This window comes from Chanodichthys erythropterus, chromosome 13 (assembly GCF_024489055.1).
Source record: "Chanodichthys erythropterus isolate Z2021 chromosome 13, ASM2448905v1, whole genome shotgun sequence".
NCBI classification, from domain to species: domain Eukaryota; kingdom Metazoa; phylum Chordata; class Actinopteri; order Cypriniformes; family Xenocyprididae; genus Chanodichthys; species Chanodichthys erythropterus.
The window spans coordinates 28,213,117-28,231,222 of NC_090233.1; the positions used below are offsets into that span (position 1 = coordinate 28,213,117).

General features: G+C 36.1%; 3 protein-coding genes across 4 annotated transcripts; all 3 read left to right on the plus strand.

Annotated features, from left to right (window-relative positions):
- The first annotated feature begins 961 nt into the window (after positions 1-961).
- On the plus strand, positions 962-12,599 carry dab2 (DAB adaptor protein 2). Of its 2 annotated transcripts, none has more exons than XM_067406343.1 (14): positions 962-1,356; positions 4,461-4,731; positions 4,863-5,002; positions 5,376-5,474; positions 5,617-5,748; positions 6,397-6,480; positions 6,870-6,896; positions 6,977-7,027; positions 7,123-7,185; positions 10,310-10,445; positions 10,765-11,400; positions 11,497-11,696; positions 11,922-12,014; positions 12,169-12,599. In XM_067406343.1, exons 2-13 carry the CDS (start codon positions 4,599-4,601, stop codon positions 11,994-11,996), a joined length of 1,776 nt encoding a protein of 591 aa, XP_067262444.1. In that variant the 5' UTR covers positions 962-1,356; positions 4,461-4,598; the 3' UTR covers positions 11,997-12,014; positions 12,169-12,599. The 2 variants fall into 2 exon arrangements, with proteins under 2 accessions (XP_067262444.1, XP_067262443.1); XM_067406342.1 differs by lacking the exon at positions 962-1,356 and adding an exon at positions 3,521-3,634.
- Positions 8,001-10,303, plus strand: LOC137034073 (disabled homolog 2-like). Its single transcript, XM_067406678.1, has 2 exons — positions 8,001-8,069; positions 9,104-10,303. The coding sequence occupies exons 1-2, from the start codon at positions 8,001-8,003 to the stop codon at positions 9,776-9,778; spliced, it is 744 nt and encodes a 247-aa protein (XP_067262779.1). The 3' UTR covers positions 9,779-10,303.
- A 936-nt stretch (positions 12,600-13,535) lies between the features above and the next one.
- hspb15 (heat shock protein, alpha-crystallin-related, b15) lies at positions 13,536-14,497 on the plus strand. Its single transcript, XM_067408210.1, has 3 exons — positions 13,536-13,893; positions 14,039-14,102; positions 14,341-14,497. The coding sequence occupies exons 1-3, from the start codon at positions 13,536-13,538 to the stop codon at positions 14,495-14,497; spliced, it is 579 nt and encodes a 192-aa protein (XP_067264311.1).
- The last annotated feature ends 3,609 nt before the right edge of the window (positions 14,498-18,106 follow it).

Below are 18,106 nucleotides of genomic sequence, written 5' to 3' on the forward strand. Positions count from 1 at the left end.
TGGGATTTCTTTTTTTTTTAATTCACCAATCAATTTTTAGGCTTCATGATTGTTTTTAACCAAACTTTGTTTAAAGATTATTCTCAACTATGTTATGAAAGATATAATGGAATTAAATGATATACCATTTTACTTTACTGCAATATATGGGTAAAATAGCCATACATGGGTTTTTCCATTCAATGCAATGCATCTATACACTGTATCTAATTTGCACATTAATATGTTCTTGGGGCAACATGTGATGAAGAAAGAAGTCTAATAATGGGAGTAATAATTGGCAACATTTTCATAATATCTAATAATAGGAATATTGATACATAATTTATTTCGCTATTAACTTGTTGTGTCTCCCAAAATGCCTGATAAACATGATTTATTTTATCTACAGTGGACATGTATGAAATCGATGTTCTGTTTTGTAACAGAAAATCATATTTTGATTAGAAACCCCATAACTTTTTCCTGAGATGTTGATTTATGACAAACAATTTGCAAATGATTCAGATGTAAATGATAATAACAAAATATTGTCATATTTCCATAAGAGTGTTACATTTGATCAATAAATCAACGTCAGTCATATTTAAAGACCAAGGAGAGGGAGTGGTCATGGTGAAGCCTCCGAACATTTGGTATCGCTGAAAAGCCCTGAATGTGCTCTTTACAGGACATCCAGACTTAAAACTGTGACATGTAGGCTATGATGTCAGAGAAAATCACTAAAATATAAGGTCCACTACAGAGGAGGACAAAAGTCTATTCCTGGGTTCCATATATATATATAAGACTACACTGACCTTTTCTCATCTCGTTTAAACCCTTTCTCCATCTTTAGTTTTGGCAAGCATTTTCTTTACCCGTTCCCCCTCTCATATGTCAGCCATGTCAGCAGAGGAAGGGTAGTGAGGAAGGAAGGATGAACAGAGAGCTGAATTTCTTTACTGGCTTTCAGAATGAATGTCCCATGGTTTAATGAAAAGGAAATCTGCACATCGAACGATTTTTTAGTAAACGCTGACCTATGTAAGCTGTCATTTTATTAAATCGTTCAAGAGACATTGCTTCACAATATATGTGTGCAATATTATCATCAAGTGATGCTTTTTGTGTTCAGTTGAAGGTTATATCAATCAGTGGTATTGTTATAAAGGTCGAGATAAGTTTCGCGGTACCTGTGGGAGGCGCTCGAGTCTCCGTCAGTTTGGCACTCGGTAGAGAGCAGTTTGAGGAGGAGGACTGTGTCTGGAGTAAGAGTGGTTTGGGTCTCACACTCATTCAAACTGTCCACGGCCCTCATCAGCACTATTTTGACATCAGTTTTTCAGGTGTGGAGTTCAAAAATGCATAGTTGCGGTAAGTAACGGAGGCTCTGGTGCGGCATCCTCAAGTGTTACCTGTGGTGTTTTGTTACTTTCTGTCAGTTTGGCATGTGTTGGTTTTTGACTTGATGGGATTATAAAAGAAACGTTTCAATGAAAGTTTTATTTAATGTAAAAATGAAATGGCTTGGTGAAATGTCTACAGGTGTTGTGATGATTTTGAATTTGACCACGTGCCATTTAATTTAGCGTCAACTCTTTATATTTTTAGCAAATTTATTGTTTAAAAAAACAAAACAAACAAAAAAAAAAAAGAATACAATGCACATAATTATGTGCTACATTTTAGTAGTCTAGTATGTGAACTATTATTATTATTTATTATTATTATTATTATTATTATTATTATTATTATTATTATTAAAAAATAATAGTGTAGCCTACCATACATTTCAAGTGGTGAAAACTCTTTAATTACAGAATATCAGAACTATTAAAAATGATCATATAATCAAGTTCATAGGTGCCATTTGCTTATGCATTTTTTTTTTTATTTAATTTTTTTATTCCATGCTAATCATTATTACTGTATTGGACATGTTGTGCATAGCTAATGTGTAACTTGCATGCTTGTAATACTGCTGATGTGGAATTGTGCCTCGGTTTATGAACACCCTCAACTGTTGCTGAATCCTCTGTTTTAATGAAACTTAACTGTTATGACTTTTGGGTTCATTTAAGTTACTGAATAGCCAGGGCCATGAGACCAGTTCCTCATCTGAGTATAAACAAGCCATTATATTATGTATTTCACTGAAAAGTTTTCAGTTTTACACAGAAGATCCCAGTGTCAGACATATGGACCTCAGAAGTTCTCAAAACATTCAGGGAGAAGATTCAAAATTCTAAAAAAATAAATAAAAATAAAAAAGATTTAGAATTCAGAGACTTCATCTTCTGAGCTTGTGTGGTCCTCCATCTTGTTTTATTTATCTGGGTTAATGTGTAGATAGTCATAAGACATTCTTTATGTATGTGTATGTGAATATTCTTAGTAGTTCAGGTTATCACAAAATGTGTTCTATAATTCCTGAAGCATCTGGGCATTCAGATGGAAACAAGCATCCAAATTATTTTGATTTATTAATGACATTTCTAATGTACTTTGACTTTGAGATATTAGGCAAAATCTACAAATTGGCAAATTGTGTTTTAATCTAGGCCCAATTTCCTTTTCTTATCTGATCAGCTGTAAGATATGTAAGATATCAGACTGTTGAATTGATTGTTGCTTATGCTGGATGTGCATTGTGATTGGTATGAATAACGAGAGGGGACAGAATTCTGTCGCCCTTCATGTTTAAAAGTAACTTCTATACCTGCACTTCACACCAAAAAAAATGAACTTTTTTTTTTTTTATATCACCATTTTTATTATGTGCTTGTGTGTGACAGCATGCAGATTACCTGCTTGGGTGCTTGTAAAGTAGAAAAAACTCATGATTGTGTCTTGCACAAGGATCCTCATTTTGCTTATCACTCTTGTTTAATGGTTGCTGCATTACAGGTTATTTTACACCGTATGACCCTGGATAGGCAGTAATGAAAATGATCTTACAGCCATTCTGCCACTGTTTTCCGCTCTTGATGATCACAACTAGCTGATAAACCATTCATATCTCTGCCCCTGTCAGCTGTTGAGTGTCATAAAACATTACTCTTCTACCAATTGAGAGTTTTGTCATATTACTTTTGAAATGAATTTCTAATTTATGGCGTGTATGTATGTGAATGATATCATCATAGTGTTTTGTTTTTTGCCGAAAAAAAAAAAGTGTTTTTTGATCTAATAGAACTTTGGGTTAGTTATAAAAATTTAATGCTGTCATGATTGCAATTCTGGCAGTTGTTTCATCTCTGTGTGGCCATTATTGGAATGGACCCTGATATAATTTCAGCTCTAGATTGTCTCCTGCTGCATTATGATTATGTAAACTCATAAGCTTGTCTAAATATTGGTCACGACAAATTCATGTAAAATAAGGAACAGATAATCTGAGTACATGGATTTTCTTCCCAGATGTAAACCGGGAAAAGTAATTCTGTTCCAAGACCAGTGCTGAAATGAGAACATTTGGGTAATCTTGAGGATCATGGGATTGGAGATGTGTTTTTAGGGCTGATGAGCTGCTGGAAAAGGATTAACAGGTTTTAATTGCTCAACCTTTGATCTGCCCACCTTTGCTCTCTTACTCTCTTGTTCCTCTCTCTGCTGAGAAATACACAGCTAAACATTATTGGCTGCTCATAAGGTATGTCTTTCGGACCACTTAAAATTCTTTTATCTTTGCCAAATGATCTTTTCTCTGTTGAATGAGGCACTGTTTGAGTTTAACTGATTGATATTTGTGGAGATGTTTATCCATCTGTTGGGGGATATTGTATGAGTGGTGTGGCTCTGAATCTTTTGGTTGAGATGAACAGCCTTTCCTTTAGTCTCTGAAATTAGTTCATGGGGATTACTTCATGCTTTATCCATTTTGCAGCGTTTTGTTTCTAAAGGTTACACATTTTGGTTTGTTGATTGAAAGTACCGATCCCATGTTTAAATTGAGGAATTTGAGCTAAAATTTTAGAGATTAGACAAAAGAAATTAAATGAGGGATTACTTCATGACTTTGTGAGGATTTTTTCCCCCCTTAAATGCCATTTTCCTATAAATCCTGTATTTCAGGAATGGAAAACTTATTTGGCACTTTTTTTTTTTTTTTTGCCTACTAAGCAGGAAGTGTTTTTTTTTGCTTATGCCGTTTCCTCTCCTTCCTCTGCCTTTCTGTCACTAAAAGAATCTATAGCCCAAGTTAAATTAGTTCTCAGAGTTTTACGTTTCTTGATGTGTATGTGATGCCTTCTGAATTAAAATGATTGCGTTCTTTGTATGTTAGACACAAGATTCTTGTTAAATATGAAAAACTGGTTATAAACAAACTACTGCTTGTTCCTGTTACTGAATGCCATGAATAAAAGAGATACTGGTCACATTTCAACATTCTCAGCTATCAATTTCAATTTCATTTGTCATATCCTTTTCATTTGTAATTTATCTTTATTATTATTATTTTTTTTTTCTCTGTCCAGGCGCAGTGCTGAGAATGTGTGCTTGTTGAATATCCTACCTGCGTCTGTCCCCTGTTTTTTTTTGTTTTTGTTTTTTTGCCTCTTGGCTGGGTTTTGCCCCCACTTTTGCTTTCATTGTCTTGTAACTAAGCACCCACCATGTCACAACCACCCGAAGCCGAGCCTGTTACTGTGGTACCAGCAGAACCAGCATCAACCACTGAACCAGCATCTGCCACAACACCCACTGCATCCGTGACTAGAACTTCATTCTGGAGGGAAAGGAGAAAAAGTACAGTCTGGCCACCTCTATCTATCGTTCTATCATTCTGTCTATCTATGTATGGGGTTGATTTTGCCTACAGCAAACATGCAATTTTTATTAATTTATTTTTTTAATGATATAGTCTTGTTCCTCCACAGTCCCAGAGAAGACAGATGAGTTCCTGCTGGCCAGGTTTCAGGGTGATGGAGTGAGATATAAAGCCAAGCTTATTGGTGTGGATGATGTCCCAGAAGCAAGAGGAGATAAAATGTGCCAGGATTCCATGATGAAACTAAAGGTGCAGATTCAAGATGGCTTTCATTTATGTTAGTGTTGTGTGGTGTTGTGTGGTGTTGTGTGGTGTTGTGTGGTGTTGTGTGGTGTTGTGTGGTGTTGTGTGGTGTTGTGTGGTGTTGTGTGGTGTTGTGTGGTGTTGTGTGGTGTTGTGTGGTGTTGTGTGGTGTTGTGTGGTGTTGTGTGGTGTGGTGTGGTGTTGTGTGGTGTTGTGTGGTGTTGTGTGGTGTTGTGTGGTGTTGTGTGGTGTTGTGTGGTGTGGTGTTGTGTGGTGTTGTGTGGTGTTGTGTGGTGTGGTGTGGTGTGGTGTGGTGTTGTATTCCGTTAATGCTACAGTTATTGTTAGAAGAAACTATTTAGCTTTTATTTGTGTACAGGGCATGGCAATAGCTGCTCGTTCTCAAGGCAAGCACAAGCAAAGAATATGGGTAAACATCTCTCTAACAGGAATCAAAATTGTTGATGAGAAAACTGGGGTGAGTAGTTTTGTGGATAATTAAAAAAATGATTTGTGAAGTTGATTACTGGCCTTTACATGTCATAAAAATGTGTATTGACTTTATAGCATGCTCTCTGTCATATCTTGCCTAAGTCTCTCTCCTTCTCTCTCTCTCTCAGGTGATTGAACATGAACATGTGGTGAATAAGATCTCTTTTATTGCTCGTGATGTCACTGATAACCGGGCCTTTGGATATGTTTGCGGAGCAGAGGGGCAGCACCAGTTCTTTGCTGTTAAGACAGCTCAGCAGGTCAATTACATTTATATTTAATCATTTAGCAGATGCTTTTATCCAAAGCGACTTACAAATGAGGAGAACAATAGAACCAATCAAACCAACAATAGGGCTACACTATGTGCTGTGCTGTGACTAGTCCCAGTTAGTCTATCACAGTACACATAGCAAAGTGTTGTTTTTTTTTTTGTTTTAAATGGATATACAGATTAGTAAGTGTCAGTATTAATGTCAATCGAGTGTTGATGAAAAATATCAGTTTGTCGTCAGCTGTTTCTTGAAAATCATCATGGTCATTCCACCAGCATGAACCTGTCAAGGTAAAGGTTTGAAAGTAATTTTGTGGATCTTTAGGATGGCACCTCAAGGTGTTCATCAAACACAAAATACAAAATTTGTGATATATATCAAATCTTGGCACAACAAGACTATTCTATTTTCTATTTGGTGCCACTTACAGAAATTGCAATATAATATAATATAATATAATATAATATAATATAATATAATATAATATAATATAATATAATATAATATAATATAATATAATATAATATAATATAATATAATATAATATAATATAATATAATAAATACAATTTTAAATGTTGATGGAATATGTAATCCAAAGTGTACTCTTCTGTTGTCAATTCCTCTCCTACAGGCTGAGCCCCTGGTCATTGATTTGAAGGATCTGTTTCAACTAATCTTCAATATGAAGAAGAAAGAGCAGGAAGCTGCACAGAAGGTTGTGTGTGTGTGTGTGTGTGTGTGTGTGTGTTTGTATAATTTTAATACTTTATATAAAAAACATTTACATTTTAGAGTTTTTTTTTTTTTTTTTTTTTTGTTTGTTTTTTTTTTTTACTTTTTTTAATTACTGTTGTCTAAAATTGAGGAACGAATTTGGTACTACATATTTCATGCAGGAAGATTATAGGCTTGTCTGTTGGCAAGCTAAGCTATTTTGAGTGCTCAAGACATTTTTTTTCCAAAGATAACAGCTCTCAATAGTTGACTGCTTTTCCAATTGAATATGCAGATTTTCATAAACTGTAGCTTTTCATAAATGATTTGAACCCTTTTTCCTATTATGTTTGATTCATTTTATTAACTGAAACCTTTACTACTTTGCAGGGTGAAGGAAATGGCACTGTGATTGGGGTGAGTATAAACCGTTTTTGAGCAATATTTCAGTTTTATTTTAATGTAATCTTTCATTCATTTATTTTATTGTTCATCAGAATGGTGGTGATGCTTTACTCACCTTGGATGGACAAGAAAATGCTGTAAAAGTAAGTACTTGCAACTTCATACAAAATGACAATTTCATACAAATTAAGATTGTTGAAAAATAACCTAGAGGTGCTATGTTTTGTGTTATTCTCAGACCATAGAGCAGATGGACCTGTTTGGCGACATGTCCACTCCACCTGACATTCATTCTCCTACGGTAAGGACCCTACAGCAGGGGTGTCCAAAGTCCGGCACTGGGATGAATTTCAAACAGCCCGCAGCTTGACTTCAAAATACTTTACCGCTACACATAATTTACAAATCATGCAGTTTCACACTGTCAACACAAGTTGACAACACTAGATTTTAGGCCAGGTGTTGCAGTAAACTGAGAGAAACGGCGCTACTTAAGTCATTTGAACCACGGATTCATTAGCTCAGCACAAAAGACGCCGCAGCACTCAGAACAAATGCTTTTACTTGCGACCATTAAACCACGCTGTGAGAAGCATTCGAGTTTTGCGCAGAGGTATCTAATACAAACAAAAATGTTTTATTGTATGAGTTATAACTCGGTAAGAATATTTACATTTTATCCTTTTAAAATGAGGTTAACATTTTACAGATGTTACTGCTGTCAACTCAAGCTTTTCCAAGAGACAAAACCTGTAACATCAAATCTGGCCCCCTTTAAAAAAAGTTTGGAAACCTCTGCCCTGCAGAATACATTTTTGCAGTGAATCTGCTGTTGACATGCTTTAAGCAGCTGAAGTAATTTCTTTTAGAAATATACCCAGACTTTAGAATGAGCAAAGATTTCTCGTCTTATATTTCTTCCCTAGAATATATATATATATATTTTTTTTACTGTGCTTTGAATTCTTAACATACTAAACGCTTTGCCAGTATTATCTGTTAACATCTACCAAAGCCATCCATCAGCCCTCATTTTTCATTTAAGGATCTCAAGCATTTGCATTGGCCAAACCAGATACTCTCCCAGAAGTATTATTAGCAGTGGAAAAAGTCCCAATGGCCTGTAGATGGCACCCAAACCCCAAAAATGGGAAAAGAGCACTTCGATTACAGTCATGTGAAAAAGTTAGGACATCCTGTTGAATTCCATGGTTTTCTGTATCAGGGTGTAATAAAAAATCATCTGGTCCATGGCAGGTCTTAAAATTTGGAAAATAAAACCTCAGATGAATACCAACACATGACACATCACACTGTGTCATTATTTATTTAACAAAAGCTTGGCCAAAATTGAAAACCCATGGGTGACAAAGTTAGGACACCCTTACTGTTAACATAGGAATTAAGGAGGCAAGTAATGATCAGGCACTGCAAAACAAATGCCTTTGATTAACTGATCATCAGCAAGTGTGATCAACTCTATAAAAGCTGAAGTCCTGGCCAATGACCATGAACTCCTCTGTATACCAAAGTTTTCTAGAGTCAAATGTGAGGCCATCTGTCCGACAGCTAAAGCTTGGCCAAAATTGGGTCATGCAACTGGACAATGATCTAAAGATCACCAGCACATCTACAACAGAATGGCTGAAAAAGAAAAAAACAAGGTGTTGCAATGGCCCAGTCGAAGTCCAGAGCTCATCCTGACTGAAATGCTGTGGCGAGAGCTGTGCATTAACAAATGCTCAAAACAAATGCCAGATTCCTCCAGAATGATGTGAGAGACTGATAAAGACATATAGAAAATGATTACTTCAAATTTATTTTTGACAAAAGTGGATCCACAAGCAGTTGAATCATAGGGTGTCCTAACTTTGTCACCCATGTTGTTTCCATCTTGGCTTTATTTTTGTTGAATAAATGATGACACTGTGTGATGTTTTGTTATTCATCTAAGGTTTTATTTTCCAAATTTTAAGACTTGCCAAGGACCAGATGATTTTTTTTTTTATGCCCTGATGCAGAAAACAATGGATTTTTTTTTTTTTCAGTAGGATGTCCTAACTTTTCACATGATTGTACATCCCAATTACTGGTGTGGACACTTCCTATGGAAATTTTCATGTTATATGATGCTCTAACTACCTAACTAATTTTGTTTCAGTATGTTTCAAAGAATCTACCTCACCTTTTTTTTCTTTTCCTTTTTCTCCTAAAACCAGCCTGAGAGTGTTTTGCTGCTTGACTTTGCTGTTGTGATAAATGGCAATCAAGGAAATCCTTTCATCTGCTGCCCATCTCCTCTCTGCAATAAATCAGATGACAAAACTGTTTCATTCACATCAGATCTTTTCCCAACTCCTAGTTCCGATCCCTTCAGTGATGATCCCTTTTCTCCCTTAAATGATCAATCAGATTCCATGCTTTCTTCCAATAACAAGTCAGATCTTTCTAGTTTCCTCTTGAATTGGCCAGACTTGCAGCAAAGCCTGAGTGAATACTCCTCTCCAAACAGTCAGCTGTTTAATGGACTGTCTGGTGCCCAGTTGTCTAATGAAAGTCTAAATAAACAAGTAAACCAGCTTCCTTTAAGCAATCTGAATGGTGACCGCAATTCCCTCTTTAGCCAGAATCCTTTTTTGAGCATCTCGATGAACAACCCACCTATCTTAAACGGGTTAGCCAAATCAGGTCCTCCTGTCCTCGAAACTCCTCTCTTGTGTAATGGATCAAGTAAATCAGTGGCATTGTTTCGAACCCCGCCACCTTCTGTTCAAAATGGAGGCTTAATGGTCCTTTGCCCCCCACCTCAAAGTTCAAAGTCTGGATGCATGCGGAAGAGAGGGAAGGTGAACATTTGGCAAGAAACTCCTTACAGAGTTCTCAGTCTGTATTAATTCACATACAAAGTATGAGAGAGACTATAAGGACTGTGCTGTGCTACATAAGCGCCAATCATTTTAATCAATATTTTAAAAATGATTTTAAAAAGAACAGTACACATCTTGTACTTAAATGTAAAGATGTTCTCACATTGTCTAAATGCAGAGAAAGAATGGATAGTTTAATGATTATGATTTTTAAAAGTTCTTGTAGTCTGTCTCAGAACACCAATAGTTGGTTTTATGGTTTTGGGGAGGTTTTCTTTTTTTGCACATTGGAAAAATTGGATGGAAACTGTCACGTTATTAACTTGTGTTGAGGGACATTGCATTGTTGTCCACTGTTTGTGTCTTAAGTTGATATCTACTTTTTGCTGATTAAGAAAGCTATGAAGTTTTATGCTATTAGACCTTGTTCTCTACTTTGGTAAAATTGGGCTCTTTCTCAGTGGCAGCATTGTTATATTTTATACTCTGTCTATATATGTGTCTTTTTTAATTGTTTCAGTACTAAAAATGATTTTAAACAACATTGTGCCTCCATAGTCACCTGGAAATGACATGTTCGGAGCTGAACTCTTTGCTCCACCGACCCAGAAGGAGTCTCAGCCCTCAAATCAGGACTCCTCTATTCCAGCAGACCTGTTCAACCCCACACCTTCTTCCACCATCAATGCTCTTGGTATAATGCATGTTCTTGGTACATTTGTGGAACTGAATTGGCTCATCTCATATTTTGAAAAAAAATAAATAAACTCCTTTTTTTTTTTTTTTTTTTTTTTCGTATAAAGGCCTATTTATACTGTGTGAGGGGAAAACTAGCAAGCGTTATCTGCATAAATCTGCATTTATAGTGTGAATTAGCACCCACTTGGGTCTGCTGACTGTTTAAAACCTGTTTTTTCTTTTTTTTCTTTTGCATGCTATTATGAGCATTGTGATCTCGATTTTTCCTTTTTTTTTTTTTTTTTTTTTTGATGTTGAGTAATTTTGTTCTGTAGGTTCATTGTCTCTGGGCCCTACTTCTGTCACTCTTGGGACCGCTCCATCTCCATGGGGTCAAACACCAACAATGTTTCCTCCTCAGGGTGGTGTTCCTCAAGTAACGGTTCCAGGACAACCAAAAACTTTTCCTCAACCATCTGCCTTTGGAGGCCTGCCTGCACCTGCATGGGGGCAGCAAGGAGCTTTGCCTTTTGGTCCACCAGCTGCCACACAAGCCTGGGGTCAACCGGGAACCGCAGCACCTGTTGGGCCCTGGCCCACCACTGGTCCTGTGGCCAGTCCTTTCCAACCAAACCAGTTTGCTCCCATGATGCCTCCTAATGCAATGATGGGTATGCAGCAGGGTGCAGTGGTTCCTCCTCGGCCTCCACCCCGTCCTCCGGTGAGAGAAGAACCCCCAGTGGTCAAAAGCGCATTTACAGCTTTGGACCCCCTTGGGGAGAAGGAGAAGAAGACCGGAAAAGACATGTTCAAAAATTTCCAGATGGCTAAGCCCCAGAAAGCAGAACAAGGACCTGGAACAAACACCAATGGCTCATTTGACCAGTACTTTTCCAGTAAGGTTGGCCTGGCTCAGGAGGTGGCAGATCATGATGACTTTGACATAAACCAAATCTCAGCTAACTCAAATGGTACACATTTAATTATCAGCTGTAACTTATGATTTGAGACATGCAGCATAACAATTTTGATTGTTTGATCATTACTGTTCCCCATCTTGTGTCCAGGGACTTCAAAACTTGCTCCTCAGCAGTCCCCTGCGAGTGTTGCAGTACCTCACGGAGCAGGTCTGACCCCAGGGCTTTTGGATGCTGCCTTCACACCTAATCTAGTCCCTGCACCCTCAAACCAGAATCCTGTAGCAAGCTCAAACCTTTTTGATGACACTTTTGGAACTAACCCTTTTGGAGCACCACCCATGAATGCAGTATGTGCATTTTTACTTTTTTACTTATACTTTTACTTTATTTATATATATATATATAATTTTTTTTTTTTTTTTTGAATTTAGTTTATAGTGTATTCACTGTTTGACACTGTGACCTTGTGTTTTTACTGTTTTTGGAATTGAAAATTTGTTCTTTTGAATAATAATAATAAATAATAATTAATAATTAATAATAATTAATAATTTTTTTTTTATTTATCACAGAGCACTCCAGCCTCTCAGACTGCTGCCCTTGCAGATGCTTTCGGAGACCCGTTTGGGGGAAATCCTTTTGCCTGAGAAACTTTAGCACTGCTGGTACGAGCTATAAATATTTCTTTAAATGTTTGGCTATACATAACATGCCATTTGTAATCTGTAAGAAATGTGATCTACACTTTTATGTCAATACATAGACTTGGTTATATTAACATAAATGCACTAAAAAAAACCCTGTTCATATTTATTTCAGCACACTCCCACTGATCCAGTGCTGCTGAGCCAGAGAACCACACAGGCACCGTAGAGTAGCTCTCAGCATTCTACTACATTGAAAAGCAATGTGCTCATAACCTTTTTATGGTATTCTGTGCTCCACTATTTGCATTTCCATTTTATATCTGTTGTAGCCTCACTTTCTGTGCCTTTCTAACTGATCATAGATCAGTTCTTCTCTTCCATCCCTTTCAGATCAACCCATTTCAATCCCAAGTCACTCATGAAATAAGATGCACAGTGAAGTAGTTGAAGTAGGGTTCTTCTGTAGAGTGTAAAAGAGGAGAAAGAATAAAAGATAATGATCATGTTTGTGTAAATGATTTTTCTCTATGCAGTTATCCTAAGCATGTATGATGAAGTAAATATACTTAATCCTAATGATTTATCATTAAAGAAAGTGAATTATTTCTGACTTTGTTTTTTTTTTTGTTTTTTTTTCTCATGTTAATGGTAATAAAATAAAGGTAATACTTTACAAAAAGGTTCATTAGTTGACATGAACTAATAATGAATTGCACTTCTACAACATTTATTAATCTTGGTTAATTTCAATTTCAACATTTGCTAATACATTATTAAAATCAAGAGTTGTATTTGTTAACATTAGTTAATGCAATGTGAACGAACATGAACACAATGAACTGATGTATTTTATTTTTTTTATTAACTAACGTTAACAAAAATGAACAAATACAGTAACAAATGTATTGCTCATGGTTAGTTCATGTTAGTTAATACATTACAAAAAGTTCATTTGTTAACATTAGTTAAAGTGTTACCAAAGTAATATTTTAGCAGCTTGCTTATATTTTGGCATCAGGTACATACGATCTGAGCAATGTTATTTAATGTATCTTAGTATATCTGGCCAAATGTTGTTTACAGGACTAAGGAATTCTCTAGAGCTTCGATAAAGACTGTGTAAGTACATTCTGTGGTTCAACAACGTTTGTTACCATGGTAAAAGAAAGGGCACCAAGATGTGACCAGACTACAGAGGCCATTAATGAAACAACACCATTGCCAGTGTGCCTATTGTCATGCGCCAAGAATTTGCCATTACCCCTTCAGTTCTATTAGCAGACAGGATGGCATCATTCTGTGTATGTCAGATTGTTACACCGGGGTGAAAGTTTTGCCAAGCCTCTTTGTTGATGTTTGGGACTGGATAACTGGATAATTTGGGATGAAGGTTTAATAGACAAGAACCTTATAAAAGAAGTGTGTGGCGACTTTCTGTAGCTTTTTGCAAGTCTGCAATCAGATTTACTGTTGCTATATCAGAATCAGATATTCAAAGCTCCAAAACAAAGTTTTTTCAGTTTTGAAGTTAAGTTTAAGATGCCTCGTCCGTTGTTTTACCGAAATGGTTCCTGGGACCCTCTTCAGGAGAGAAACCTTTTCAACCAAAACACTGACCTCCCCTGTTTCCTTGAACCTGATGAGGTTAGCTGGATAGATTCAGCCAGGAAAAGATTAGGGACATCAACCTGGCCAGGATCTGTGCGTTTACCTCTCTTCAGCTCTTTGTGCATGGAGATTCCTCCTAAATCATGTATTGGACCTGAAGGATGGGTTTCTGAATCTGTGTGTGAACAAATGAAAGGACCGCAAAACTGGAAAGTCTGTCTAGATGTCAGTCCATTTTCTCCAAAGGAGATAAGCATCAAAACCAAGGAGGGGTATTTGGAGATAACAGGTATGTTGACCTTGATGTGTCTGGCTTTGGTCAATTTATAATGGACTGCATATTTATGTTAATAAAACAATGACATTACATACTGTAAATCACATTTCATTCAGATGGCAATATCACGTTCTTTAATGTATGTTTTCTTTTCTAGGCAATCATGAGGAAAGGCAGGAAAATCACAGATTGATCTCAAGAAGCTTTACAAGAAAATACAAGTAAGAGAGCTTTTATTGATTTGTTTTATTCATTTGATCTACTGTATTTAAAAATGAAAAGAATAACACAAGAAAAACAGTTATTAATTCTCCAAACGGAACCTAACAGTAAAGATGCAGTTTTTAATACTGTATTTTTTGCATACATTTGAATCTCATTATTACAGCTGTACACAATGTAGGGTGTTACTCCATCATTACTCATGGCTGGTTTCATTTTTCTTGTGTAATTCATTAGGCTTCCAGCTGACTTAGACCTAAAACTAATCCGCTCCATGCTGTCTCCAGATGGTATTCTCTCAGTTGAGGTCCCATTACCTGGCTCTAATATCAGTCTCCCTGGAGAGATTGTCATCCCTGTTCACATGATGGACAAACAGTTCCCTGCAAAGTAACGTATAGAAGAGAATGCAAGAGAATATTTATTAATACATATTTTGAAGCATTACTAAATGACAAATGTTACTGTTCAGACAGTAATATGCTAAATAGTTAAGCTCTGCTGTTACTTTGGTTTAAATGATGCCTTTATGTAATACATAATTTGTGCTTTATATGTTTAATAATTCGGTTGCACTTTAGAGTATGTGCACTTACATGTACTTACAGTGTACTTACCTAAGAAAGTACAGGTTAATATAAGGTAACTACATGGTTTAAGGTTATTTTATCAGGGGGTAGGTTCAGGGTTAGTACCTAGTAATTACCCAGTTATTGTATTACTAGTGCATGGGGAACATGACTGTAAAATAAAGTGCTACCAAGAATTCTTCTAAGATGATCAATCCTATGAAACCAGTACTGACGGACTAAAGAGAGATCAGATTTTCCAGTTAACTCTTTTCAGGATAGAATAAAAATGTTCGGGAAGGCTTTCATACTGGGGCTGGTGTCATGCCAAGAGAGACAGTTTTAATAAATGTGTAACAATAAAACAGTACAATCATGTGAATGTATTTAACAAGAGGACACTGAAATTCTCAATAAATAGGTAGCTAAGCAAATAACTAACTCTCAGCATCACGTAGCCGAGTTGAGCTTCATGTCACATCCTCTAGATCAGGGATTCGCGAGCCGCCGCCAGGGGGTGCGCGAGAGGAAAAATGTAATGGCGGTCTTTTTTAAGCCGCAACCTAAGCCTTCAAACTGGCGTCATCAGAGAAGGGGCACCGTTGCAGAGGGGAGGATCATTTTCAGATTTTGATTAAATATTACGAAGCCAAACGATTTTTATGTGTGGATTGACTTGCACGGATGAATTGTTCACCCCAAAACTAGCAATTTAGGCTAACAAAAATAAATAAGGTCAATTTTGATTTCATGTGTACTTTAAGTGGGATTTTTCCATACAATAAAAATACATGAACAGTAAACATTTCCTTTGTAATCGCTTTTATTTTAAATAAAAAACTATAATTTATTAGTTTTTGATAGAAACGTAGAAGAAGACAGCTGCTGTCTTCTTCTACGCCAGTGGTTCTCAACCTGCGGTCCATCACAAATGTAAATGCGGCTCGCGATAGCATATGCCGACCACAATTAAAAAAACTAAATTATAGCATTACAATTTATTTTTGTTTTTAAATTTAAATTGAAGTGAGTTAGGCTAAATAAATATAAATGAGCTATAATGCTTTATTTGTCATATAAAATTATTTTGGTGAGCATTTATTATTTTCAGACATCAGGCAATGACGAAATCACTCAGTTAACGAAACGAACACTTACAAGTGCGCGCTTTGGAAGAATTCAAACAGTTGCCCTTATTTTATTTTTTTGTAAATTTAAGCCTCAAAATGCTCAAATTTGTTATTAGATGAGAAAAACTAAATGTGGAACATACAAAGAAGGAGCACATGCAAACAAGAAGAGTCGCAGCATCAGCAGTAAAGGCAAGAAGAATGGGCAGCCTTCCTGTTCCCAGCAAGCAATAGCCGTCATTTCACCGTCTCGGTTAACTATAGACCCGATATAGTCCGGCTATGTGTAACCCACTTTTAGCCAAAATAATCTTTCCTTTGGTTAGGGTAGACCAGGTACAGTTGGTTATAGGGTACAGTTGAAACACCTTAAATAACTTGCGTTCGCAACAAGTCTGATCTGTGAAATTTTCTTAGCACATGCATATTAGCGCCCTCTTCAGTCGTGTGAAGTTTGAAGTACATGCGCTTCTCCAGTCCGAAGATATCGGCCAAAGTTTTTTTTCTAAGGTAATATTTTCACTTCACCACGTCACTTCCACATTGAATAGCTTCTCATCCTTACTGTTCAAGTTAACTTACATTTTCGTAAACCTTATTTTGTGCTCTAAACACTGACATATTGCATGATTTTGTGTCATACAAGGTCATCGTAAAATCTAGAGAAATGTTCGAGGTGGTCAGCGGGGTACAGTTGAGACACATACCCACACCATAGAATCCTATTGCGACCCATGCAGTTTAGTTGCACGATGTAAGTTCTATTAAGATCTATTAATCTATTAAAATTAATAGATTTCATCTGTTTTATTATTGCTGTTTGCAGTTGTTCAATGTTTTTTACTGTTACTCAACTTTTCAACTGTTAATATTAAATTTATGGCCTAAAATTAAATATTGTATCACTGTTTGCCATTACTGCACAATGTTTTACAAATGGACTACTTTTAACTAAACAAAATAATAAAATAAAATACTAAATGGAAATAAAAACTGTTAAATTCTCATTTTTAAAGGTATTTTACATTTGTAGTGAATTGGTTAGGCAGCTTTACAGCATTCCGGATGGGTGTCTCAACTGGTACTGTTTCAACTGTACCTGACTGTTTTCGACATGGGTACAGTTGGAACAAAAAAGCTTCTTGTGTTTATGAGCTAAGTGTGAAAAATATGACCTATTTATGGATGTTAATAATTAATAATATTTTAGTAGACAAGTAAAAGAAATGTCATATGAAAAATCACTTCGTTTCACTTCTTTTCAGTCCCATAATTTTGGTGTGTTAACAGTGAAAGGAAAAAGTGTACCAACTCCACCTGGTCTACCCTACATGTCGTTTTTGCCAAAATAACTTGTGAGTTGTATGATATTGCATCATGTAAGTGAAGTCAACAGTGATTACAAGGTGTTTGGTTTCACATCTTTGACATGTTATATTGTGTAGGCTGTGCGTAGCCACAATTTAGCTCGTAGTCAGACCGGCTATTTGTAGCCCACCTATAGTCAATCCTGATTTATTGTAGTTTTTGGACAGGAAGTGCTTGAGATGGTTGATATCTCATCATGTTCGCAATGTCAACGATTTCTACAAGATTTAAGTGGCATTTCATGACATGGTCTATATGTAGTCGCGATTTAGCTCTGAATTGGATAGGCTATGTGTAGTCTGCTTTTAGTCCACTTGGCGAAATCGAGGCAATTTATAGTCTAGTTTTTACGGCTTGGCTATAGCCCTGATTCAGACCAGCAATGAGTGTAACCAAAATAGTGTTAAGTCATTTTTTGACCACAAAGCTTGTGGGATTCTTGATATACTTGCATTGCATTTATACATTTATATGCAAGTATACATTCGAAACAGCATATTTTTGCTGTCACACAATCCTACATTCTACGATATCATATAATATAATATAATATATATATATATATATATATATATATATATATATATATATATATATATATATATATATATATATATATAATATATTATATATATCAGGGTATAGCCAAGCCATATATTAATTATAATTATATACCACACACATATATGACCGTATTTAATTTTAAGTTAAAATGTACAATTCTCAACCGCTAGATGGCAACTGTGGCTCTACATGACCACTGGCAACGCGAGACTTGAACGTTAGCTCTCGATCACTGTTGCCAGATCTCGCGATAAACATTTCCGCATTTTACAACTGTTGGAGACGGAGAGCAAGCAACAGCAAATGTTAAAGCAAATTCTTTCCTGCTTTTGGTCTTGTAAGTATCTGTGTTTTTCATTTTGACATGTGTTT